Genomic DNA, 26,346 nt, shown 5'->3' on the forward strand with positions numbered 1-26,346 from the left:
CTCTCAATGTTTGCAGGACCTGCGGGATGTATGGCTTAATTATCCACTACACCCACTCCAAGTAAGTGTGTCCCTTTCTGTAATAAATTCCCCAGCACTGTTTTATTTTCAGGGATGCTGTTCCATAGGTTTCCATTGTAATGATATCTCAGAAATTGTGCTAAAAAATAGCCAAATGAGTATATATATATTTGCCTTTGTATTTGGTTTTGGGGTTTGATTTATTTTTTTTTTTAAAATAATGAGTGTCTTCCTCTCTGAGGATTAATCACTCACCTTTCCTTGGCTCATGTTTCACGTATAACTTTGCTTATACAATAAGTCTAGTGAGAGGTAACATTTTTGGTGGCTTCATCTTCTTGATGTTGGAGAGGAGAGGGTACAAAAACCAATTCGTATACAAATTTTATTAACCTGAAATTAATACTGAAACCTTAATAGTGGGGAGGCTTGATAGTTGAATGGAATAATAGCATGATTCTGATAACATTTTTGTGTATGTGTATGCAATGCTGGCATGGTTGTTTTGGTGATTCCAAGTAGTTTTATTACAAATAAAAAATTGAAATTATAAAGGTTTCTGAAGGCTAATTTACCCTCCATGTTATGGAGGATACAAGTTCACAAGTTGGTAGTGTTCAAAGCTGGAAGCTGGGGGAATGATTTCCCAGTCTTTGTTCTGTTGAATGAATTTTGGATTTTGGGAGACACCTACAGCAAGTCACAGAGCCCCTCTGCACTGTAGCTGCTTATCTTCACAGCAAACATGGCAGCATTTTCCAAGCGGTGCTGTACGCATAGCTCCATTCGAGCTGCCATCCAGTCAGTAAGGTTTTCTTTTAAAAAACCTTTCCTTCTATTTGAGAGGTTTCTTTTGTCCCATCAAATATCTGATGTTTTGTGCAATTGGTTTGATTCCTCTGAAGTTTTTTATGAGCACAGCCTTCTAGCAGAAGATCGATCACTTTGAGGCCTTCATTTGAAATCTCATACGTTTGTACAGATTTTCCAATGGGTACATAGGCAAAATCTTCAGCAACAAATCAGTGCACACGAAGCATTTTTACAACCGTTTCTCTGTGAGTATAAATAGAGCCCTAATAGGAAGATAAACTTTTGAAATTCATCACTGGCTATCCTGAATGGCAGCACAAAGTTCCCAAGAAAATTCTTCTAACTCTGATTTTCTTTCTTTTCTTGTACTTTATTTTATTTTAGCCTCTTTATCTTTGCTTTAACAAAGACTTGCAATCTGCTTAGAGATTGGAGAAAAGCAGTGTATGCAGCTTATAATTTCTTGCCACTACTTTAACTTGTGTGATGAAAATTTATATTCTTTCATGTCTCAGAAGTCATCCTAGCTTTCTACTTGTTAGTAGGGAAAAAAACAGGCTGCTCAAGTTGGCCTTTGGGCACAGCTAGCCTGAAAAAATTGCATTTTAAAAATTATTAAATAATTACAAGATGACAAATTAGATGCCATTTTTTAAAAAAAAAAGCCCTAAGATGTACAGAACTGCAGGCCTGTGACTCTGTTACTGGCAGTTGTCATGTTAAATAGAAGTTAAGAAATAGTGGTTAAAAAAGTAATTAATTTTCTCTTGGATAAATATGGTTCAATTAGAGAATGTCAACTGGTAAAGGCAAGTGCTGCCTCATAAATGAATAGGAAATTTTAGAGGAGACAGAAAAGCATGTGATGATGCAGGTGAAACTGCTTGGTTTCCCAGGAGACTGTTGGAAAGGCACTCATGAAAGGCTTTTGAAAATGTGCTTAAAAAAGCAAAAAGGAATAATAAAAAAAAAAAAGGCAACCCCCATGAATATTATCAATCATTACAACATTTAAAGGAACAGCTGAAAATAAGAGCTGGAGAACAAGGGTGAAATGACCACATCTTGCAAGCAACAGAGGACAAAAATCCCTGGCAGATGTCTCTAGGGATCTTCGCTGAAGTACAGGCTGTTCACATTGACAGCTCAGGGAGGAGGATGAGCAGTGAGGTGGCAGTTTGTTGACAATACTAAATTATTCAGGTAGCAGGGACAATAGCAGACTGAAGAGTTGCAGTCTGATTGCAAGAATGTACGAGTGACTAACTATAGGGTGGAAAAGGTGATGAAATTCTGTGTAGATAAATATAAGGGACTGTGCATGAGGAAGCAAAAAGCAGCATCAGCTCCACATGAAACTGAACTACAAACTGACCATTATCACCTAAGTGTGGGATCTTGATGCCAGAATATGTAGTTCTATGAAAACATTAGCTCAAAGCTCAATAGTGTGTAAGGGAAAAGACAGATTGAATGTAATGAATTAATGGAAAAAGGACAGGCAATAAAGCAAAAAAGATCTTAATGCCACTTTAAAAAACTGTGACTGCTCTTACTTTTTCTTCAGGCATCCTCATCTGAATGATTCCTCCTCTGAGCATTAGAGATGCCCAGAGTGGCTGGGGGAAATTCTTAAGCTATTTCTCAGCTCCAGAAGCTCATTTAATAGTGTTACCACATCAAGGAAATAGACAAGAAACTGATAGGAAAAGATGCTGACCCAAAGTGATAATTTAAATTTCTTGTGTTCTTGTGCCCTTTGAAATTTCATACACTAAGTATTTATTCTTGATTTTTGATACTGAAGGTAAGTGGGAGAAATAGATTGGGGTTTTGTCACATCTTGACATGCTGTCAGTTTGCCATCCCTATTCTAATAATTTTTGAATCTGTTCCTCAGTCCCAAACAATATAATAAAATTAGAAAACTTGGACACATGCAATTGCCATGTTTTGTGTAAACAAGTAGCCCATGCTATGAGAAGTAGCTATGTAAGAAATGTGTTATAGATACCTCAGGAGTTGAAAATACCTTACATCAGTGCTCCTGTTTTCTTTGAGTGGTAATTATCCAAGACAAAAATTCAGAGGAAACTGGGTTTTCTCACTTTAACTGTCCTCAGAATGAATTGCTCACTGTATTCTTTGTCCTTGGTTTTTCAGAAGGCTTGCTTTTCTCTGAGAAGTTCTGGAGCAGTTTCAGTTTGTCATTATTTGCTCTTTATTTTATTTACAGCTGCAGGAGTCCAATACTGACAGGCAACTCATTGAGACCTCTCCAGTTCTTCAAAAACTTACAGAGTTTGAGGAGGCAATTGGAGTCATCTTTACTCATGTTCGGCTTCTAGCACGTGCGTTCACTCTGAGGACAGTGGGCTTTAACCATCTGACTCTGTGAGTACACAGCAAGACTCCTCATGTAGCTCTGGTGGTCTTTTTCTTAGTATCCCAGAAGGCTTTATTTGCAATCAAAGCCTACATGTTCTCTTCAGAAGAGAATAAAGCAGTGGTGTTTGTAAGCCCACCTATCTCAGTGTTGTCTCTGACAATAATCAGTGGTGGATATGTCATGAAAGACTATAGAAGATGTTAGAGGGCCATCTTGGTGTTTCCTCAGATCTTCCTGCATTGCTATTTGCACATCACTCTGAGAGAGTAGCAAAACATACTTGGAGGTACACTGGGCAAAGGAAAGAAGTAAAATCATGCTCTTTGGTCCAAGTGCAGCCTATGTTATGTGGTGTGTAGAGCAGCCAGGCCCCATTTTAAAGCAAACAATAGGGCCATACCCTGTCCAGGATCTCACATGGGTTTATACTCTGATCCTTTTACTTACAGTAAATGGTCAGACCGTTTTCTCTCTTGAAGTCATTGCATCCATTAGATCACTTTCTTCTAAAAAGATACAGATAAAGGCCATATCCCATTACAAACCTGATGTCGGCTGCTCTTCTCCTATAGCTAGTCCTAGATCTGCAATCTAATAATTGTGTTTATATGTAGCTAGCCTGATCTGCTTTCTCCCTGAAAGCTGATGTTACAACAGTAATGAACTGTGTTTTCATCTCACCTGGTTAACACTGGAAAATTGTCTTAAATGCATTTGGAAATGAGGGAGGCTCACTTTCACATCACTCTTTATTTTAATTTATGTGTGCATGCTGGTTTTGTTTTTTCCTCCCTGAGTGCTTATTGATTTTGCTGCATTGATGTCTCATTTTTCAGAGGCCACAACCAGAGGATGGAATTCCTGGGTGACTCCATAATGCAGTTGGTAGCCACAGAGTATTTATTCATACATTTCCCTGATCATCATGAAGGGCACTTAACGGTGAGACTGCCATCAATCATGCTCACTGGGAGAGCAAGAGTGGGATGGAGACTGAAATTATGGGAGCAGCTAGTGAATTATTCTGGATTTGATTAAAAAAAGAAGCCTCAGCAACCACTGCTCTTAATAAGGCTTTGTTAATTTTAAGTCATGAGCACTGCAATGAGTAGGAGACAGTGATTTATGAGTTCAGTGAAATAATTTTTGTTCTGTCTGTGAAATTGATCAATAATTTTAAGGATGCCAGTGATGAAATTGGGAGATAAGACTAGTTCTTCTTTAAAGATGGGTGTCTTAAGCCATTTATTTTAATCATTTCAACACATTACCTATTTTATTCATGAGTTCTAATCTTGTTGAACCTGTAGCCAGACAGGGTTGTGTTTCCTTAGTTTCCTAAGTTTTTAGAATCTGTTTTAGTCTGAGTTTCCTGTTTTCTTCAATTTGGAGCTTCTCTGCTAGCTTTTGAATTGAATTTTACTGTTGTAACAGTCATATATTGTTGCTTGCTGTAACCTTTCAGCCTCTCTTCTCTGGGATCTGAACAACCCAGTTTGTCAATCTTTCAGCAATTTACAGTACTTTAAATGTAGGGTGGTAGTATGTCATTTTTTTACTGATTGATTCATTTAGTACTGCAGTTAGACAGCTGTGGCTTTATTTGTTAGAAGAAATTTTCCTTAGTAGGCTTACTAAATATTACTTAGTTTTCAAGTCTTGACAAGAATAAAAAAGTGCTACATGTATCAGGAATATGAGTTGAGTCTTCTAGTTAAAATCAGAAAGCAAAAGTGTAGGTTTCTTAGCTACTCAGTGTAGTTTTCAGAAATCAATAAATGGATGGCAATACTAAGCCTCTATCAGGCAATGCATTTTCAAGAATGTGCTTCTTGGGTCTTTTGGGCTAAAGCTGTTTACAAGAAAAAGAAGTACATGCTCTGACTAAAAATAATTTTAATTTTTGTTCACCAGTTCTTAAGTTTCATTTATATTTGAATCGATTCTTCTGCACTGTTGATGAGACAGTGTAGATAAAGCCTGACCTTTTGAGGTAAAAGTTAAATGAAGAAGGACCTTGTCATATTAGTTCTTCAGAGAAACAAAAACATAAGGCAAAAATCCAAGATTTGCTTTGTAGGTGACTTTTAAAAATTTAGGCATCAGTATTGTTATGGTAAGATAACTCTTTCAAGAACTAATTGTCTGGAAGGATGTGAAGGGTTACTATAAATGGGTGTAAATACTCAGAACAGTGATCAGAAACTCCCTATTTTGCTTAGTTTAATGATTAATGAGTTAGCAACTTGAGCAAGTAGACCAAGTTTGTAGGGGGAATTGTGACATTAGACTGGAAAGGATGCTGAAAGCACATTAAGGGAAGTAGGCGAGGCACAGAATAAAATTTCAAGTCTAGGAATGCAGTGAAAAAGAGAAATGTTTTAAAGTGCTTTTAAATTTGAGGACAAATGAAACCAGATGTGTAAGAAAGGACACTGATGATGTGAGATCTGCAGAGAAGCAGCAAACCCTGAGCTATTATCTGGAAACATGCTTACAGTCAAAGTATTAATAGAGCATTAGTTGAAGGGTGTCTGTAGTGTTGAGGTTGATTTTGGTCAAGGAAGGAAAGATTCCACATGACTGGCAATGCAATGGCTTCACATAAGTGTGTAGTAATTACTTGTGGGGAGGTGTCTGTAAATAACTGTGTTTAAAAAAAAGAAAGGAGAACATAGTCTTGTCTACATATTTTGAGATACCCAGGTGTTCTGCCAAAAAAAAGGACGAAATTATGTTGGCTCTTGGAAGATACAGCTTCTCCAGTTCTGACTTATGCTGCAGTCATGGGTGGCAGTATGCTCTGTGAAGATCTAAGAATGAAAACCAAAATGTTTTGTAATTAGAGTTCAAGCTTCAGCTGAATGTATTTCAGATGTTACATTGCAACATCTGCAGGGATACTGCCTGTGTGTTGCCAGCAGGGAGACTCTCTCCGAGAAGGTTGCTGAGGAGGGGCAGGTACCATGTCTTCTCCTTATCACCAAGTTTTTTGCTGGATCACATTTGCAGAGAAGGCAAATTCTAATACTTAGCAAGTGTATAACCAAAGTCCTAGAAAGGGAACTTTTTTTTTTCCATCTCTAGTTCACTATGTAGTGGATATATTGCTCTTTGTTTTATGATACTACTAATCATGATTATAGATCTCATCATTAAAAATGCTCTGCAAGCACAGAAAAGTGATCCTTCTCCCATTACATGAAAGAGATTTTATGTCATGGGATACTTGCACATCATACTTAGAACTTTGTTAGGGAAAGTACTGGGATTTTTTAATCTTAAGGACATAAGAGGGAATAATTGTGGAAAGGAACATGCAGAAGATGAGTTTAAGCAGAGCTTAGGGAGGTGGGTAATAATTCTATCTGCAGTCTGCCTAGTTTATGAAGATCAAGTTGTGAGTGTCTGCTTCATACATCATTGCCAAACAAATTATGAACATACTGTTCTTTATTTATCTGTTGTCAGAGATGAAGTATCAAGTGCAGCAAATAAATCTTGATTTTCATAAGCTCAGTTGACACACTGGAGCCAGGTAGCATATAACTTGGATCTAATAAGCTTAGGAAATGTGACATGGAAGACAAAGGGAAAAAAAAACCCAAAACGTGCATGCAGCTTCTCAACTGTAGCTCATATATAAACAGTGGAAAAGAGATACATTCTTTCTCTTCCATCATCCATAGTATCCCTAACTTCTTGATTTAATGCTATTTCATTTAAAGTAAAAAAGCAGACAGGGAAAAAAAAGCTTGCCTTAACCCAGGGGTTCAGAAAATTCTACCACAGAATATCAGGGGTTGGAAGGGACCTCTGAAGATCATTGAGTACAATGACCTGTCAGAGCAGGACCAAAACCAGGACAGGTCACTCAGAAATCCATCCAGACAGATCTTGAAAGTCTCCAGAGAAGGAGATGCCACAGCCTCTTTGCGGACCCTGTTCCAGGGCTCTGTAACCCTTACAGGAAATAACTTCTTCCTCATGTTGAGGTGGAACTTCCTGTGCTCTGTCTGAATCCAATGGTGCCCCTCATCATATCACAGGGCACAAGTGAGAAGAGGTTTTCCCTTCTTTCTTGATGCCCAGCCATCATATATTTATACACATTCATTAGATCTCCCCTCAGTCATCTTCTCTCCAGATTAAAAAGCCCCAGGTCTCTCAGCCTTTCCTCATAAGGCAGGTGTTCCAGTCCCTCAATCATCCTTGCAGCCCTCTGTAAATCCCTGTCCCGCTTGAACAGGGGAGCCCAGAACTGGATGCAACACTCTAGGTGAGGTCTCACTAGAGCAGAGTAGAGATGGAGAAGAACCTCCCTCAGTCTGCTGGACACAATCTTCTTCATGCACACCAGGATGCCATTGGCCCTCTTGGCCACAAGGGCACGTTGCTGTCCCATGGATAACTTGTTGTCCACCAGGACTCCAAGGTCCTTTTCTATGGAGCTGCTCTTTTAGCAGATCACCTCCTAACCTGTACTGGTGCATTTTGTTATTCCTTCCCAGGAATTTTTGCTGGATCGCATTTTCAGAGAAGGTAAATTCTAATACTTAGCAAGTGTATAACCAAAGTCCTAGAAAGGGAACTTTTTTTTCCATCTCTAGTACACTATGTAGTCTGTATATTGCTCTTTGTTTTATGATACTACTAATCATGATTATAGATCTCATCATTAAAAATGCTCTGCAAGCACAGAAAAGTGATCCTTTTCCCATTACATGAAAGAGATTTTGTATCAGGACTCTGCACTTGTTCTTGCTGAACCTCATTAGGTTTCTCTTGGCCCAGCTATCCAGTCTGTCCAAATCTTGCTGGATGGTCACACAGCCTTCAGGTGAATCAGCCCCTCCTCCCAGTTTTGTATCATCAGCAAACTTGCCGAGAAGACACTCTGACCCATCATCAAGGTCACTGATAATGGGATTGAACAGGACTGGACCCAGCACTGATCCCTAGGGGCCTTTACTAATTAGAGGTCTCCAGCTGGACTCTCAGCACCGTTGAAAATTCCAAAATCCATCCCTTTAAGCTTTATGGGACTGTGCATTTGGCAGAGCGCTGTGTTTATCTAAGCAGTCTGCCTGGAGCCAGAGATAAACACTGTAGGGAACTCTGCTGGAGATCCAGGTGTCCTGGACATTGTCAGACATTGGAATTGTTAACACCCTGTCTTTTTGGGGGATGCATCAGCTCAGTTAAGATGCCTTTAGTAGAGCAAGCAGTACATGCAGGCTGTCCACCTATGCATTTTCTTTGTCTAAATGAATGTTCTGAAACATCTGACTGTCTTGCTTCAATACGCATTTGTTTTAACTACTACCTATTTATTTCTTATTCAGTGAACACTGGGAACTGTTCTATAGATTCTAGAATGTTATGTGCTTATACTTCAGGTGAAAAAATGTATATGTCTGTGTTAAACTAGAAAAATGCAGATTAGCTGAAAAAAGTATAGGACAGATGAAAAGATGCTATATGATTGCAAAGAAACTCACAAACTCACATTTTAAATGCATGACATATGTACATAGAATAAAATTTAGTGAGAAGAATTAAAACTGAGGGAAAAGTCAGCAGTAGAAATAATGTGTGTTTATGTAAATTATTTGAGGTGTACAGAAATAAAATGTCAGAAAACTCAGATAAATGAGATTTCAAGGATAAAAATAATTTCTTTTTTTCCCAGCTTTCCCTACTTTTAATAGTTTGGCATTGCTAATTCTTACTATTTAGTGGAACTTGCTTCTGTTGCAGCTGTTGAGAAGTTCTTTGGTGAACAACAGAACACAGGCCAAGGTGGCAGAAGAACTGGGTATGCAAGAATTTGCCATCACCAATGACAAGACAAAAAGACCTGTAGCTCTTCGAACTAAGACTTTGGCTGATCTCTTAGAATGTGAGTTGATTTGCTTGTAACAGCCTTGTACTTGTGCAGCTTCTTTTTCCTCAGGGTTTGTTTAACAGAGCCAATAGAAATCCCTCAAATCACTATTGAAGTGTTTATTCAGGTTTTCAAATTAATGATACCTATACCTTTGAAAGCCAGTTTTCTGAAGATTAGCCTAGGATTTTTAATGCTAGCCTAGTATTTTGAAGTCTGTATGAAAGCATGAAGGAGGCGTAAGTGCAGACACAAAATGGTAAGAAGTCAGGTGATGATCAAGTCAAAGGTATGTCTAGAAAGTTAAAGCTTATAATCCAAGTTGAGCTTGTTTAACAGCAGTTTTAGAGTTTAATATGTTCTTGTCACTGCTGAAAGATACAGTAGTTCCTTCGTCATATAAATATTTCTGTGGCTCATTTGACTGCATTTTCAGAAGTTTCAAAATAGTCATTCCACAGGAGGGAAAATTACATAGAAATGAAATTATATTTAGTCTATTTATGGAAGTTTGTGCTGCCTTCTTTCCAAAGAAAGTGAAAGCAGTGATAAATATTCTGCAAATAAAGTTAATCTGGAATGTATATGTTTGATATATATTGTGAGCCATTCAGGCCTCTTGGCTTTTGCTAAGAACCTCTAAGCAAATGGAAATAGCAGACAAATAGGAGTGATTTATATCTAAACTTTTTAATGGTGTCCAGTAGTGATTAATTTGTAAGTATCTATGGTCTCCTGGTTAAATGGTGAGATTAGTATTGTTTCTGTCTCTTTAAATGACTGAATGTATTTGGTCAAGTCACAAGTTCTTGGTCAACTTTATTGTTTCCTATATATACAAGATAATAATACCCTCATCAGGTCACTGCTGTGAAACATAATTGAATATGGCTTTAGAGTACTCAGAGATACTTGTTTCTTGAAGTACAAGCCATTAACTTTCTCCTTGGGTGAGTGACAGTACCTTTTTTTCTTTTTTCTTCTCCAGCCTTTATTGCTGCCCTATACATTGATAAGGATTTGGAATATGTCCACACTTTCATGAATGTATGCTTTTTTCCAAGGTTAAAGGTAAGATCAGTCAGGTTCCTACTTTGCTGCCTCTATGTTTTAACACATTAGTGCATCTGGGACTCTCACCACAATCTCTCGATCATAAAAGCATCTTTTGATGAACTTGTTGCAGGAGTTTATTTTAAATCAAGATTGGAATGATCCTAAATCTCAGCTTCAGCAGTGCTGCTTGACTCTCAGGACAGAAGGAAAGGAGCCAGATATTCCTCTTTACAAGTAAGAACTGGCATCTTATGCATACAAGCTAATTATCAGGCTGTCTTGTATATGGAAGGAGATGTGATCAGTCACTCTACGTTTTTGCCATAGTTTGGTTTTTTGTAGTTATCCAAGCCCTCCAGTTTCTCTTTGTCCAAAGACAGAAAATTATAAATCAATGTTTCCCAGGCAGTTCAGTTATACTGACAAACAGTGCACTTCAGAATTATGATTGCTTTAAGACTGCAAGTGATGCTTTGCAAAATCTGACTCCTCATTGTCTCTGTATGAAAGCTCACAGCTTTGTCTTGAGTGAGGGAGATGAATACAAAAGAAACAATTCCTGGTTTTTGTAAAATCCACCGAGTATCAAGTACTAAATGCTTATTTTGCTTTGCTGTGATGATAAATTGATTTTTATAGTACAGCTTAGAGCTAGTAATATGCTGTTATCTTCCTATTATCTTGTTATATTCCTTTTCTTACAGTTATCTGTTTCACTGCAGTCAGTACTGTTGCTTTTAAATTTGGGGTGTGTTTTATTTGCTCTTGTCACAGCACATGGAGACAGAGCACTATAGTAGATACTTTAAAAATTGATGTGAAATTGGCGTTCTTTACAAAAAGAAACAAGGTAGTGGACAGAACTCAAGTTGACAGTGGAGGAGATTTGGAATAGCAGGAAGGATGAGCAGAAGCAGCAATTCATTACATATCTTGGGAATTATCTTTTTTCCCCTTCAGATGGTTATTGATGTGTGTCCTAAACTTTAACTCGAATGGAAAGTTTGTTTCATGACAAACTAACTTTTGTGATGGAAAACTGATGGAAAATATTTTTACTGTGATAATTCAGTATTTAGAGAGCTGCCATGTCTAATATAAAGTCCAACTTTAAAGAAAAACTCTTGGGGTCTAAAATTTTAGTGCACGAAATCACATGATTATTTGCAATCACACAATTGCAATTGGACAGAATTCATGACATTTTACAAGTGTTTTCAGAGGGGATACTTTATTATAGTTTGCATTTTTGCTTATAGGTTAAAGTTTTAATTTTCAAATGGTGCTACTGAGTATACTTGGAGGAATAAATATAGCCAGTATGAACAAGGTGCATTATATGTAAATTCTTCTTTTTATAACAGCCTGATACTGTTCATCTGTAGTTTAATGTGATTTATACAGGCTTCTCTCAACCCTTACTCTGTATTTTCCACTAATTCTACTATATGTATTGACCAGGCTGAAAGCTTGGTGATGTATGTGCCACAAACAGATTCTAGCTTTCAATACTTCCTGCTTGAATAAATCATATCTTTCTTATTTCAGGACTTTGCAGACAGTGGGACCATCTCATGCCAGGACATACACAGTAGCTGTTTACTTCAAAGGGGAAAGAATAGGATGTGGTAAAGGCCCAAGGTATAGTGAAAAATTTATTATGTAACATTGAAGTGTGGAAGTGCCTAGAATGACGAGATGTGGAAATAGATAAGTGTGTGGCTGGCCTTAGAAAAGGAAAACTATGGAGTGTTCTTCATGCTGTTGTAAGTTTCTGCTTCAGGAACAGCTGAAGGGTGGGTTCACCATCTCTATAATTTCAGGTCTTGGGCCTTGGTGAGCTTGCCTGCAAGGTGTCTGGAAGTGCTAACCTCTCTGTGGCTCTCAGGCTAGAAACTGCAGGACAGCTTCCAGGAAACAGTGACTTTCTCTTTGGCTTTCCTACTGGATTATTGTCCAGCTTAAGCTGGCAAGTTAAGGGTGCAAGGGTTTTTTTTTTCTGATGTCATTACTTCTAGGTATTTTAGACTTGTTTCTAAAGTAGTGATGGCTTCAACTGTGAACAGAAAGACATCTTATTTTCTTCTACCAAATCTGGTGATGGTTGTAAAAATATCATTGGTTTTATGGTGTTCACATACCTCTGATTTTGTTCCTTTTTTTCTTTCAAGTAAAAACAATGCTTCAGTGAAGAATAAAATATTCTGTTACTGTTATTGATCTAAGTTTTAAAATTCTTTTGGAGCTGTAACACTACTGCTCATCTATTTATGGAAAGGCTGATATAGCATACGCTCTGGGAAATACTACTGATTATGCAAAGTGTTTTTCAAAAGAGTAGCTACACATTATCAGAAACTTTAGTTCATTCTGTACAGCTTCAATCTGATGTAACATGTTTTTGTTTGACTTTCACAGTATTCAGCAAGCAGAAATGGGAGCTGCAATGGACGCACTTGAAAAATGTAAGATATTTAGACAACAAAGAAAATAATTTATAATTTGCATCCTTGGTCTTTAGCGAGGTGAGGTGTATGTTTGGGGGATAAGATTTGAATACAACATATATATGCTGAGTTCTGTCAGCTTCTGAGCAGCAGGTTTTCCCCGAGTACTTTCAAGACACTTGCGTAACACATGAAGTTGATGTGATATCAAGTTATTTTTTAAAGGGGGTTGATCAGTGACAGAAGTTGCAGCTCATAGGGAACCCTGTGCATTGAAGTCTTACTGAGATTTTCCATGCTTAAATAATCAGTTAAGTCTGCTTGGTCTCTGACAGTATGGTTGCCTCTAATTTAGTGGAGGAAGAAAATTGTTTTTCAGTTTCCAATTTTAGAAAATAAAGTTTGATCTCAGATTACATAGTAGACTAGGTTAAAATCTTAACAAGCGGATATCCAGCCAGTATAAGTCAATATAAGTGATCTGTATATGCATCTTGCAAAATTATGTGCAAGATACCCAATATGGTAGCAGTCCTTCATTGTGATGGAGTCTTAGATATGAAAAGAATGAATGTATGCAAACATTTTATGTGAAAGAATTTTGGTCAGTTGAGTTAAAGTGCCAGGTGTGAATGTACTCAGATTATATGCTTTTTGTGAGGCAGAAGCTATCTGTTCAGCAGAGAATGGGGAGGTACATTTTTTTTATTTGATTCAAAGGAAAGATGTACAGGTCCTCAGATGCCATGGGGTTTTAATCTGTCATCTCTGTATCTGAAAATCTCATGGCTTAAACATTTCTGAAGACAATAAATAATTTACCACCAGGAAATATGACAAGTAGAAAAATATAACTTCATTTCTGAATATCTGCAAAATGTTATTGAAGTTTTCTTTGAGTGGGTTTTTTTTCTTTTGAAAAAAGTATCACCACTGTGGGCTTTATGTCCTGTCAGTCAAAGGATTTCACAGCTCTTTTCTGACATATTTACTTATTCAACTACCATAGACCTCCAGAGGTCTCTCCTCCAACCATCCCTCAAAACAGCTCCAACTTTCAAGTTAGGTCACAGTTCTCAATGCCTTGCCAGTCAAGTTTTGACTGTCTTTAGGGAGAGAGGTTCCACATCCTCTATGGGCATCTCTTCTAGTGTGTGTATATTTGTGGAGTGGTTGGTTTGGTTGTTTTAATGTGCAAGGAGTTAACTTCAAGTAAAAGTAATTTTCATGTACCTGTGTGTGTATATGATAGCCATGATGAGTTTATTACTTAAATGTCCTTCTCAACTTCTTAAATGGATTATAAAAAACAACAGGTTGCTACCAGGCTGAGTTATTCAGAGTTCCTAAACAATAGCATTACAAGCACAATGCTGAAAATTTATTTATATTTTATGGTGCACGTGAGCAACAAAATATCTCAGAACTCCATTAAACAAGGAGCTAGTGTTTGTTTTTAAACCAGCAGTAATTTAAAAACAATTTGCTTTTGTTTAGGTTGCTTTCTGGTTTAAATGCATATGCCTGAGTTTTTAATAACTGAAAAATAAACCTTTTATTTCTGTAGTAAATAATAGAGGCACAAATATCACCGGCCAATAGAACAAATCAGTAGAAAGGCATTCTGCTGTACCCCAAACTCCTGCAGATTATGTGGCTTCTGCACCATGTTCTCTAGCTGGACAAAACTGTGTTGCCTGGGACCCAGAAAGAGGAGGAAACTGCTTTGTGCCAAGGGACTCCTCCCTGAGAAGCCTCAGATGAATTCTCTCTTGGTAACCAAATAGAGAGAAAGAACAATTCTTGGCTGAGACAACTCCCAAGATTTTTGTATGGCTTTAAAGGTCAGTGTAGTAACCTTTTGTGTTCAACTCAGACACAGATAGGTAGGCAGTGCTGATCCCAGAGCTCTGGGTAATCCCAGCAGGATTGCTGCCAACTGCAGCCTGCCATGTACTCTACCACCTCTTCATTTTCTGACCAGCTGTAGGATACAGGTCTCTGTAGAATGAATGTCAGCACCCTGGTCATGCAGAAAATGTCATATTCTGTCAGCTGTGCACTAACTTGAGAGCAATTCTGATGAATTATATAAGCTGGTTTTACAGCCTCAGTTCTAAGTAGTGTACAAATATACCAACCAATGGGCTAATGTCTGAAATTAGAAGCATCCATCCCCCTAGCTATTTCTCCATCACCTCAGACTTGTCTAGTCTGTTTTATCCAGTCTTCACTCATCCATGCTCTTAAGACTGTGCTAAGGCTGTTTTCTGTTACATACCCAAGCATTAAATTTTTCAGGAACAGATTTTACTGAATTCTGTTTTGTTGCACTATTTCTTTCCCATAAGGAGCTTGGCCACAATGTGAGGCATCTATTGGGTTCTGCATGGTCTAAAATAATAACAACAGCAATGATGACTATGACATTTATACAATGTTTGGAACCAGTGTCTCTTTTGTTCTGGAGTGAGAACAGGACAAAAAACCCTGACAGCATTGACAGTACTCTCTCATTCATTTTTCAGTATTGACCACCTGTTGCTAAGGGAACAAAATTTAAAATCCAGTTGCCATACCAGGGTTTTATATTTTATTTTTGTGAGCGTATTAGATTTGGCAGTGCTTTGCAGCAGGAGAAACAGAGGTGGAAATGATGAAGAAACTGAAGTCTTCTAGCACGTGGCCCTGGTTTACTCGGGGTTATTAGAAATAAATCAGTAAAAATGGTAATAACAGTATTCCCCCCTACACCTAATATCATCAAAGTTTAAAGGAAAAAAAAAAAAAAAAGCTGAGGCTTTCTGTGTTACCAGTTTGTTTATTAATGTAAAATATTTCTCCTTGTGTCAGATAACTTTCCCCAGATGGCCCATCAGAAACGGTTCATTGAACGGAAGTACAGACAAGAGTTGAAAGAAATGAGGTGGGAAAGAGAGCATCAAGAGAGGGAGCCAGATGAGACCGAAGAAGCAAAGAAATAAAAGGAGGGCACAGAAGCAGTGGCATATTTACTTACTTAATAACTCTGACTATGGCCTATGGAGACCTAACCTAGTTTCTTCCAGATGATGAATGAAGAGTGCCTGTTGATATCAAACAGGAAATCATAATCTGTTCTTTAAAAGGTGTGTGTGTATATATGGAATTTATTTAGCTTGGTTTTAAGTGCGATTTATTTGGCTTTTTAATACGATTTGGGTTTAAATTCTTTTATTTTTTTTTATGTTGTGGCATTATTTTTATTACTTTTACTGTCTTGAATGAAGTAATAAAGTGTTAATTTCAAAAGCCCATCAGAGAAAAAACTGTTTGCCAATTGTGTCCTATGTCCAAATGCTGTTTTTTCAGTGACGAGTAAAGTTACTGCATGAATTCTACTGTGGAGCAGAAAAGTGTTATCAGAAACAAATTCGGCAGAGCACTTAAGCATGTACCTAACTTAGGTTTTGCAGCTAAATGTACTACTTGATGCTGCTAACTTTGAGCTATAAGCTTCAGGTCTTTTTACAAAAACTGGTTCAGTAATTTAAGCAAAGATTCCACATCTGGAATGTGACATAGGTGTGTGTGGAATGTTGGGGGTTTTTGTCTTAAAATCAGTATTACGAAACTCTAGGAAAAAGAAAAAAAGGTAATTTGGAAGCAAGAGAATGACAGGTTTTTTTGTAGAATGTACTGAGTTTACAAGTTCCATTTAATTCTCAATGTCTTCCTCTATCAAACTAGTGTCTACTTCAATGGATTTCTTTGTCCAGAAGATACCAGTGTGACCATAATATTAAAATGGTGTGTTAGAAACTCCACTGAGGTGCTGTTCCAGATAGGTTCATTGTTTCCAAAGAAAGGCTGGTTTTGTCCCTAAGATGTATTTCAAAGGAGGCATAGTTTTAAGTCACCTCATTTCCTTTATTTTTTTGTCTGTGGCTTGTATTAGACAGGCAGTGTTTCTTCTGTAAAAGCTTAAAGTGGTACCGAAAGTGCAGCATCCACTATGTCAGATGGTGGCTTTACCCACTGACTGTCAGCTTCATAGTAGGTATTGGTGTGTTGTTCATACTTTTAATTTGCCTGCTTCCAGCCATTTGTTTTAACTAAGCTGATTTCTAGGTTAAAACAGTCCTTTAGTGCATATTGTGTAGTCATTTCTCTGTCTTTCTTTTCTTTCTGCCCAAAGAATTCATGCCAAGTTTTGAAAGAAAACTTTTGCTCAATGATTTCTGCTCAATGTCCACACTACGCTGAGCAATTAATTTGGCTGTTGTCTGAAACACCTTTCTGCAGATGTGTGATGGGCATCCATGAAAGCACTTTATTGCAGGTGCCTAAGTAGATACAAATGTAGCTGAAAAGTTCCGACTACTGGAAAGTCTTCCCAAAGTTTCACTTCTGAGCAAATCAATATGTATTTTCATAAGCAAATTTTGTACATGTGTGATGTAAGATGCACTTAAATGTGTTGTTTTGTTTCTTTTAAACTTAACCCAACAGCACTACCTCACTTCTTCCAGCTCCTATAATTGCCTTTTCTTAATGGATTGATGCTTTAAATCCATTTCAGAAAATGAGAAGAAAAAAAAAAAGCATTCTGTAATTTAGAGAGTGATAATAAGCCATTAAAACATAAAGAAGGGGATAAAACAAAAAAGATGAAGGCAAGGAGCTTCTTTCTACTGGGTACTGCTGTTCTTTGACTTTTGAGAAGCGATTGCAAGTCCTTATAGCTTCAGTCTGTAAATAAAAAGCTGAAATGGCTCAACAGCAGCAGGCTTCCAGAGCAAGCAGAAACAATTTCCCTTCCTTCAAGGTTTTTGTGTTTCAATTTTTTTTAAAGAATTTCCCATCTGCTTCTTAGCATTAAGTTGAAATGGTGCATTGGTAGAGGTTTAAGGGTAATTGTGTACACCATTATTTTATTTTTCCCTCTTAACTGTGACCAGATTCATATGTTTAACAGGTGGAAAGTGCAGTGACTTCATTTTCAGGTGTATGGTTGCATTACAAATTTCTTCCATCATATCTGCTGTGTATATTGGAATTGTGGTATTGTTAGCTCATAGTTTAACATTACTTTCATTTTTCCTATACATCATTTCACTTTTCAGCTGTAAGAATACCGAGCTTCTTAATTAATAGGTGTCCTTTTGCTTAAAACTAGATGAATTTGTCAGATACACTATTTTGGAAGAAGAACCCATAAATTGCCTGAAAACTTTCAAAACAATTTCTGCATTCTTATATTACAGTTACTGAGTGTTTCCTTTTTTTTTTACTGTATAAGCATGGGCTAGGAACATTGCCTGAGGAAACTTTGTCTCAAGGGCAGGAAACAAAAAAAAAAAAAAAAAGGCAAATTCACACTTCCTTTTCTGCATCAAAACTGCTGTGTATGCCCTGTCTAAAAACAGTGGCTGTGAACATTTCTCATAATTCAAGAAGATGCATAGAATGTGTAATGTGAGCACAGTACTTTATAACACACAAACGAGAGAAAGTTAAGTTGCCTTATATTTGAGCAAAAATTACTACTGAGCTCATGTTAATCAGTGGAACAGCTGTAGTCCATAACTAGGAACTTTGGCTGCTTTTTTTGAAATGGGAAGGTGTCTCTGGTTTCTTGATAAAGGAAGGTATTTTTGATTTCTCCAGTGCCTGATATGTCCTTATCGAGAGATAGTCATGCAAGATCTGTTGGTGTGATTTGAGTACCAGTAGGTGAATGAAGCACAAGAATTAGATCTATGTGGATCCAGCAGATCATATGAAAGGGCATCTTTGTTACTTGGTGGTTTGGTTTTGTTGGTTTGTTTGTTTGGGGTTTTTTTATGTGCATATGTACAGAGCATTTAATAGAATTGTAGCTCATTTGATTAGGAAGTTTAATTGCATTTACATAAAATCCATCATTGTTATTTGCAGAGTCTGTTTGCTTTGTAGGATTTCGGGTTTTGTAAGATTATTTAACAGAGATACTAAGAGAACCTTGATCCCTAAGACTGTTGTAAACATTGTTGCTAATAAAATTTTCCAGAAAAGACTTCAGGCATAGTTGTTACTTGCTAAAACAATTTGGAAAGATCAAAAGGAAAATCCTGATCATGTGTCTTCCTACTTCAAAGCCTCTGATTACACAGGCTGCATGTTTAAATGAAGAAAAGCTGTTCACTTGTAAAGTTTCTGGGTAGCACAAGTTTTTAAGAGCTCAGACTCGTGCCATTGTGCATTGTCTTTGGTGGTGAGGGTGATGGTATTTGTAACAGAAATTTCTGTGACCCTTACATTCGACCCTGCTTCTCCCTTCTTCCCTCCACAGTTTTGTCTTCTCCACTCTTCCCCCTCACCCCCCCACCCCAGTTTTGTTTTTAAATTGAGCATTTGAAGTAGTTTTGCCTAAGTGGGGAATAATAACCATTAAACGATTCCTGCTTTATCCCTTGAAGCATAGTGAAAACCTGCAGGTGAAGAGTGGTCTGCTGGCTGCAAGCATACATGTTTTAACTTTTGGAATGACTGACATCTTACTGTGAATGGACTCTGAAATGTGACACGTCCCATCATTGGTTTCTGGTAATTATTCTTGGCCAGTAAGCCATGATGTCCAAGGGCAGGCATTCTGGATTCTGCTGTCAGTTCTTTCATTCATAGTTAAGCAAAGATGGTGAATAAACTGAAAAGCAGCTGTAAAATAAAGTGATGGCTGCACCTTATGTTTACTTATTACACTATCAACAAAAAAATTGCTGTAACAATGTGGTAGGTGAAGGGAATCAGATCTCTCATCTGTGATGGTCAGATGTCAATGCCATTTATTCCTAGTGCAGAGCTGCTTGTTAGAGCACTAAAAAATAGGTCAACTGCAATTTTGTAAATATAATTTATCTTTGTATGAAGATGCAGATTAAAAGGGATTGCAAATCTGGTGGAGAGTTTTATTTTAGTGAGAATGGTCTTTTAAAAATATTTCATTACTTTTTCTTCCCTGATATTCTGATGAGTTTTGTGTTCCTGGCTTGAGTTATGTATGGCATGTTTCTTAGCAAATTGTTCACATTTATGTCCCTACTGTGTCTGCCCAGCAATGAAATGTTGGTGACATCATCCATCACATTTCCTTAGTGTTTTTCTGTATTCCTCTTTCAAAGCACATCTTTGTAAAAGGAAATAATGGTCAGTGACTTTGCACTGCTGTTTTGTTTTCCTTATTTCCTTCTCTTTGTGGTGGCCTGTGGCAATGAGGTGCTCTGCTAGAGCAACTCTCCAAAGCTTGGAGAAGAGATTACCATCCAATGCTCTTGTGTCTGTACTTTCTGCTCATAGGCACAGTCTTGACCTGCATGGTAGTGAGCTGCAGGCAAGGAGCATTGCTGACTGAAGCATGTTGGCTGGCATCAGCAAACTGGAAGATCTGCCAGGGAGTTTCAAAAGCAGTGCAGTAGCCAAGTGCAATGGCCAGAACAGGTAGGCTGAGACTGTGAAGAAAAATTAAAATATCTCCCCTGCTTTTAAAAGGTCAGAAAATAAGGACTGCCCAAAGACAAAGAGCAACTATATTCTCCCACACTCCTGGGTTGTTTTATTTCCATGCCTGTGTTTTCAGGTACCCTCAAACTTTTCTAGGGTCCTGAAATGAAAGTGCTCCAGCCACAGATTTCCCTAGCCATCAGAGAGCAGGTTTGGCTCACCTGCTTGCTTACAGATAACAAAGGAAGCATCAAATTACACTCAAAACTTTGCTAACTAGATATGGTTCCCTTTGTCTAAAGCCTCACTGTATTCTTCAGAAGGATTCCAAAATCTTAGATGAATCAAGGTATAACTGACTAAGAATACAGGCACACCTTGTTGCCTCAAACTTGGGATTTTGTTGCTCTTCACAGCACCTGTGTGAAGGGAACAAGGGGCTGTTTATTCTGTTGCTTGGGTCCAGGCCTGAGGAGGTCTGGTAGGGCAACAGTGCCTCATCCAGTGGATGCCACAGTCTGTGGTCTAAGCCTCTTCTTTTCTTTGAAAGCCTGCTGCATTTCTCTTCCCATGTCTGTGAGAGAGGAGAACGTGTCCATGCAGGCAAGGCACTGTTTCCCTCCTCACTTTTTCCCGCAGAGTCTTGGGAAATAATGATGATTGAAAAGGTCTCTAAAATCAGGGATTCTACGACAAGAAGCCAGAGCCCAAACAGTGTGCTTCTTGTACACACTTTTTGAAGAAGTAAATAAATAAATAAGGAAAGAATTCCACCTACAGCAGACATTTCAAAAGTAATCCATCAACAAAAGTACGGACTCCTGAGCTGACAAATCATGAACTTTTACTGCTGGCAGAAGCAGCTCATACATCCGTAGTCCAGAAGTAATGCAGCAGTGATGGGTGAGTGTTTGTCAGTGGAGGGAGCTTGTTACTTTATTTAAGGTTGGGGATGGTGGTCATGGCAACCCATGGGACCCCACTGATGCAAGCTGAGCCAACATTTCTAAAATAAAAAATTACTTCCCTGCAGATTTCCCCCTGTTGTTACTTCATCCATTTAATGTGTCAGAACAGTTCTAATACACTGACCAGTTTTTGCTGCCAAGTAGGATTAGAATTCAAATGTTGCAGCTCTGTTTCCAGAGGCTACTTGGACTGGCAAACAAAAATCAGCTATCTCCCAACCCAGCAGCACTCCAAAATTCTAATATTTTCCAATATCCAGTTATAAAGTCCTCTCTTTAACAATAAAAAAGGAAAAAATCCAAATAAAAATCTCAAGATTTTTTTTACCAAATTGAGCAAGTCATATGAAAGTGCTGTTCTTCTGTTCTTGTGATGATAAACATTGTCAAGTACATGACAGTCTTAGCTTTGTCATCATTAAGAAAAAATAAACATCATGACATCCAAAAGAAATAGTAGGAAAAAAGCTCTTTTAAGGTTTGATGTTGAAAATTTTCCATTCAGTACTGTTGTCTCCTTCCTTTTTCCAAAAGCCAAGCCAAATGTTTTAAATATGTTTTCTACCTGTCAGAATGTGTCAGATTTTACAGCCAGTATTCTGGCTCAGTAGGTGTCTGTATACTAACAATCGAAAGCAATCTATGTGTTCTTGCTTAGTTGAAGTTTTTTTTGCATCAGGGCTTCCAAAATGATAGGACAATCCGAGCCTTATAAACCCTCACATCTTTCAGAGAATTCAGCGGCCTTACCCAGCAACTGTTTTTTAAGTCTTCACATTCCTTTTGCTGTCATTGCTATCAATGTTTTTGTGGGTTGCTTTGTTTTGTTTTTCATTTGTTGATGTTTTTGTTGTCTGTTTTTTAATCTGTTCTATAGCACTACTGTCTCCTGTTTCAAAGTTCCATGATCCTTAACTTTTGCTCAGCAGATACAGCATCAATTCCTTGCTCACTGTGAGAAAAGAAATGACTTTAAACTCTTTGTCTTTGCAAGTGTGCCCTCAACATTGATATCAGAGATCAAGTGCTAACAGCAAGCACAGGAGCCTTACTCTGCACCCATGTGAATAAAATACTGAGTCTTTCCAATATAAATAGGTGGGGATTCTGTCAGACATTTTAAGAGGCATGTAGTGATACATTTTTTCAAGCTTATATTGCAAATTTATGGAATTAGCTTAAGTTTGGCATATTTCACCTGTCAGCTTCTAGGTGGACATTTATACATGCAAGTAAGGAAAGAAAAGGAAGAATTGTTACATAAACATTAGAAAAAGATCTATTTCAACACTGCTGAGAAGCAGATTGATTTGGATAGAAGAGTATGTTGACCACTTCCAAATACATACTGGAAAATACGGAGTCTCATTGTAATGTAAAAAAAGTTCTCTGCCATGTGCTTGACATACTGATGGCTTTTAAAATGCATCAAGAGTTGAGTTTTATGTGAAGCTAGCATATAAATCTTAATTATAAGATATAGTAAATCAATACTTTTTATTAGAAGTAGAAGTGAGGTGATAAAACTTTAATATTTGAAGATACAATGGTGGGAAATAATCTAGAAATGCTGTGATATGAGTTGAGTTTAGTTAGGAACATATTTGGATATGTGTGTTTGGGGTAAATGCGGACATATGTACTTACTTATTTCTGAAACTTCTGAACTTTTCACTCACTGCAACATGATGCTTTTTTTACCATGAAAAATAAAGCCTCTTCTGTATTCATTGTTCTTCTAACAGTTATTTAAATATTGTTTGTATTGTAGTAGTTTCCAGAGATCTTCACTAACACTGAGAGTTTTTTTATATGAACACAAAATGACAGGCAGTCCCTGACCCAGAAAGAAACAGAAAGAAAGTAGTGACTTACTCAAAGCCACCAAACAGGCCAAGAGTAGAAATGAGAACAAAACCTGACTCTGCCAAGTTGTAGCTCCTGAGAGTCATCCTCTCTTCATACCACATAGCTACTTATTTACAGCATTTATCTTTAGATATGGTAGTTGTTTTATTTCTGCATTAATGAGGCCATTTTAAACTTCATGCACAGCAGACTGGGATACAGCTTTAAATCCTCTCTTTCATATGGAAAGCTTATGAAGTCCTTTTAAAGAGGAAAGACACCTGAAGTGGCTGGTGCTGTATGGTGGGAGTCTCCCTCTGCAACCAGCATGTTCCTGTTTTCCTGCCTTTGCTGCTGGGATCTTGCTGTCCCAGCATGGGCTCGTAGCTCCAAGGCCCCTGTTGTGACAGGGAATGTGACAGGCAGGTGTCACTGGGGTGGTGACAAGCAGTGTCACTCCGTGTGCTGTGGCAGAGCTGGAGCTGGCTCCATCGTGCATGTGCAGAACGAGGCAGGGCAAGGAAGGAGACAACAGCCAAAGCTCTGTTCTGGATTCACAACCAGACACTATGGCTGATGGTTTTCCAAAGCAGGTTACATCCTCCCCAAAGTAATTAGAGGTTAGTATGGCACTGAGAACATATAATATATTTAGCATGCTTTCAAAGAAAAATAAGCAAGCAAACAGCTGCTCTCCCATTCATGCAAAACACTTGATTTCAAAGTCCCTAAGAAATTACCTCTTTTCCTTGAAAAAAAGTCATTTGAAAACTGTTTCCCTTCCAGTTGTTGTTACAGATATGTAGAGGGGGCCATGGATTAATATCACTAAAAGAGAAGAGCATCCCCTCTTTCTCAGCCATACGTACCTGTTCCTGCAGGAGGATTAGCAGCTGCCAGATGATCCTGGCAGTAAAGGGACATGGAGATGGGGGCAAATGCACAGACAGAATGCTTGAGCATGGTCCCTGGGCTGGGAGCACCAGTGGGAAATCAGACAGTGCAGCTTCAGCCAGTAAGAAGGTAGGCAGAGGAATAAGCATGTTTTGGTTTGGTTTTTTTTCAGCCTTGACTGGCAGAAATTGGTGAGATAGGAGTTGACAGCTGAAGTCAGAAAGAGGATCTCTATAAGCTGTAGTTAATATCTTACTAAAAGTATTTCCTGTGAGGCAGCAGGAAAGAAGACAAGGCACCCAGAGGGCTGTATGAAGCTGAAAAGTCCAGTTTAATCAGCTCTTGCTTCCATATTCTTTGCTAATGGCTTATCTCATGGTTTCCCACATTTTGGGGGGGATTTTGGCCTGGTCCCACATGCATATACATTGTATGGATATACATATCCCTACATGTGTCAAACAGACAAGTATGTGTGTGTGTGTGTATAAAGTCTGGGACTGTGCAAGTGTGGGAGTGGAGGATGCCCAAAGAGACAGCTGCATGACTCCTCCTCTGCCTCCTGGGCAGATCTGTCATTTCTGGCTATCCTGTTTATCCTGTTTAATGATACTGACCTTTGTGTTGAGTAGGTTGGCCTGTTGCAAAGCTAGGATTTGTGGCCTTTTGGGACTTCAGTTATTTGGAAGATCGAGGATATTTTTTACTATATCAGGTCCAAAGAGGATGACTTCTGATGACCCAGCTGCCCTTATAATTTATTTGCCCTTTACCTTTTGACAGACAAAGTAAATTCAGATTTAGTCATATGTTAGAGACTGTCTAAACTTGAAGAACATTCTGGGCACAGAGTGGTTGGAGAGCAGCCAGACAGAGAGGGACCTGGGAGTCTGGATTGACAGGAAGCTGAACATGAGCCAGCAGTGTGCCCAGGTAGCCAAGAAGGCCAATGGCATCCTGGCCTGTATCAGGAACAGCGTGGCCAGCAGGTCCAAGGAAGTGATTCTGTCCCTGTATTCAGCGCTGGTGAGGCCACACCTCGAGTCCTGTGTCCAGTTCTGGGCCCCTCAGTTCAGGAAGGAGATTGAGGTCCCGGAGTGGGTCCAAAGGAGGGCAACCAGGCTGGTGAAGGGACTCGAGCACAGATCCTATGAGGAGAGGCTGAGGGAGCTGGGGGTGTTCAGCCTGGAGAAGGGGAGGCTCAGAGGAGACTTCATCACTCTCTACACCTCCCTGAAAGGAGGGGGTAGCCAGGGGGGGGTTGGTCTCTTTTCCCAGGCAACCTCAGCAAGACAAGAGGGCACGGTCTCAAGTTGTACCAGGGGAGGTTTAGGTTGGACATTAGAAAGAATTTCTTTGCTGAGAGGGTGATCAAGCATTGGAATGGGCTGTCCAGGGAAGTGGTGGATTCTCCATCCCTGGAGATATTTAAAAAGAGACTGGATGTGGCACTCAGTGCCATGGTCTGGTAACTGCAGCAGTAGTGGATCAAGGGTTGGACTTGAAGATCTCTGAGGTCCCTTCCAACCCAGCCAATTCTATGATTCTATGATTCTATGATTCTTTGTCTTATGGCAAAGGGATATTGAAAGTGGTTTTGAAAATACCTATTCTATGTTGCATGTACTTTCTTGGGGAAGCTAATCTTGAATTTGTAGTGTGGGTTTTATAAAGGACTTGTCTTGAAAAGTAGAAAAAAAAGTAAGAATTTGGATACAAGGGAGGAAGTATTGCCTCCAACTGTGTTGTCTTCGACAAGATCTTATGCCAGTGCTGCTTCATCTGTCTCTGAACAGATTGTTTCTTGCAGAACAGATTCCGTTTCTCTTTTACAGTTGTCCCCAAATATTATTTGATTTTCATACCCTACCTGATTGCACAGTCTTTTTTAGCTAAGTGAATCCCTTGGGATCAGGGCAGAAGAGTTCACACCTGAGATGTTCTACAGTGTGGCAGCAAATAACCTCACCTGGTTTGTAGTCCCTAGACTTGCACTGGCCCTGATCTTGCAATGCTTATACGTAAGATTAATCTTAATCATGTGACTCTTGAACTGAACATGTCAGCTGGGATTGGGAACTCACATGATTTTGACTTCCACGTTACCCCTGGCAACAGCTTTACAAGATTTTCTTGTCCGTACAGCTGTCTGCTGCCTGCAGTGGGACTGCAGCCGTGGTCACAGTCCAGAGACTCCCACTCTGTCCAGGTGGCCCCACACTTTGGTTAATACTCCCATAAAACAGAGCCAAAAATCCTGCCCTGTTTGCTTTCCTTCAGCTGTATTGGTTCTGCGAGGAAAAAAAAAAATGTAGTGCTTTCCGTGGTAAGTTAAGCAGCGCTCTCTGACTTCAAACAAGAAGGGGGTCTGCTGAGTAAAAAGGTAGTAATTCCACATTGTTGTTTTTCACAGCAGAGCTACACTGTAAGCACCAATCCTGAGAGGAACAAGAGCATAGTCAAATTAATGAAAAATAGGTTATGATGATAAATTATTAAAGTGGATAAAATTACCTTTTATTCGGAAGCTGCTGAAACTTTAAGGGTGAGATCCTTCTCTGG

The 26,346-nt window shown here is 38.6% G+C and overlaps 1 protein-coding gene across 2 annotated transcripts in view; it reads left to right on the top strand.

The window, feature by feature from the left end:
• DROSHA (drosha ribonuclease III) overlaps nt 1-18,650 on the top strand; it is a 71,164-nt gene extending 52,514 nt beyond the window's left edge. For both annotated transcript variants that reach the window (XM_071736630.1, XM_071736629.1), the window contains 9 exons: nt 17-61; nt 3,071-3,228; nt 4,060-4,165; nt 8,984-9,125; nt 10,099-10,181; nt 10,297-10,400; nt 11,715-11,807; nt 12,585-12,631; nt 15,467-18,650. In XM_071736630.1, the coding sequence (XP_071592731.1) occupies nt 17-61; nt 3,071-3,228; nt 4,060-4,165; nt 8,984-9,125; nt 10,099-10,181; nt 10,297-10,400; nt 11,715-11,807; nt 12,585-12,631; nt 15,467-15,597 (909 nt within the window). In that variant the 3' untranslated portion in view covers nt 15,598-18,650. The remainder of the gene's footprint in view (nt 1-16; nt 62-3,070; nt 3,229-4,059; nt 4,166-8,983; nt 9,126-10,098; nt 10,182-10,296; nt 10,401-11,714; nt 11,808-12,584; nt 12,632-15,466) is intronic.
• The last annotated feature ends 7,696 nt before the right edge of the window (nt 18,651-26,346 follow it).

This window comes from Heliangelus exortis, chromosome 2 (genome assembly GCF_036169615.1).
Source record: "Heliangelus exortis chromosome 2, bHelExo1.hap1, whole genome shotgun sequence".
Lineage (NCBI taxonomy): Eukaryota > Metazoa > Chordata > Aves > Apodiformes > Trochilidae > Heliangelus > Heliangelus exortis.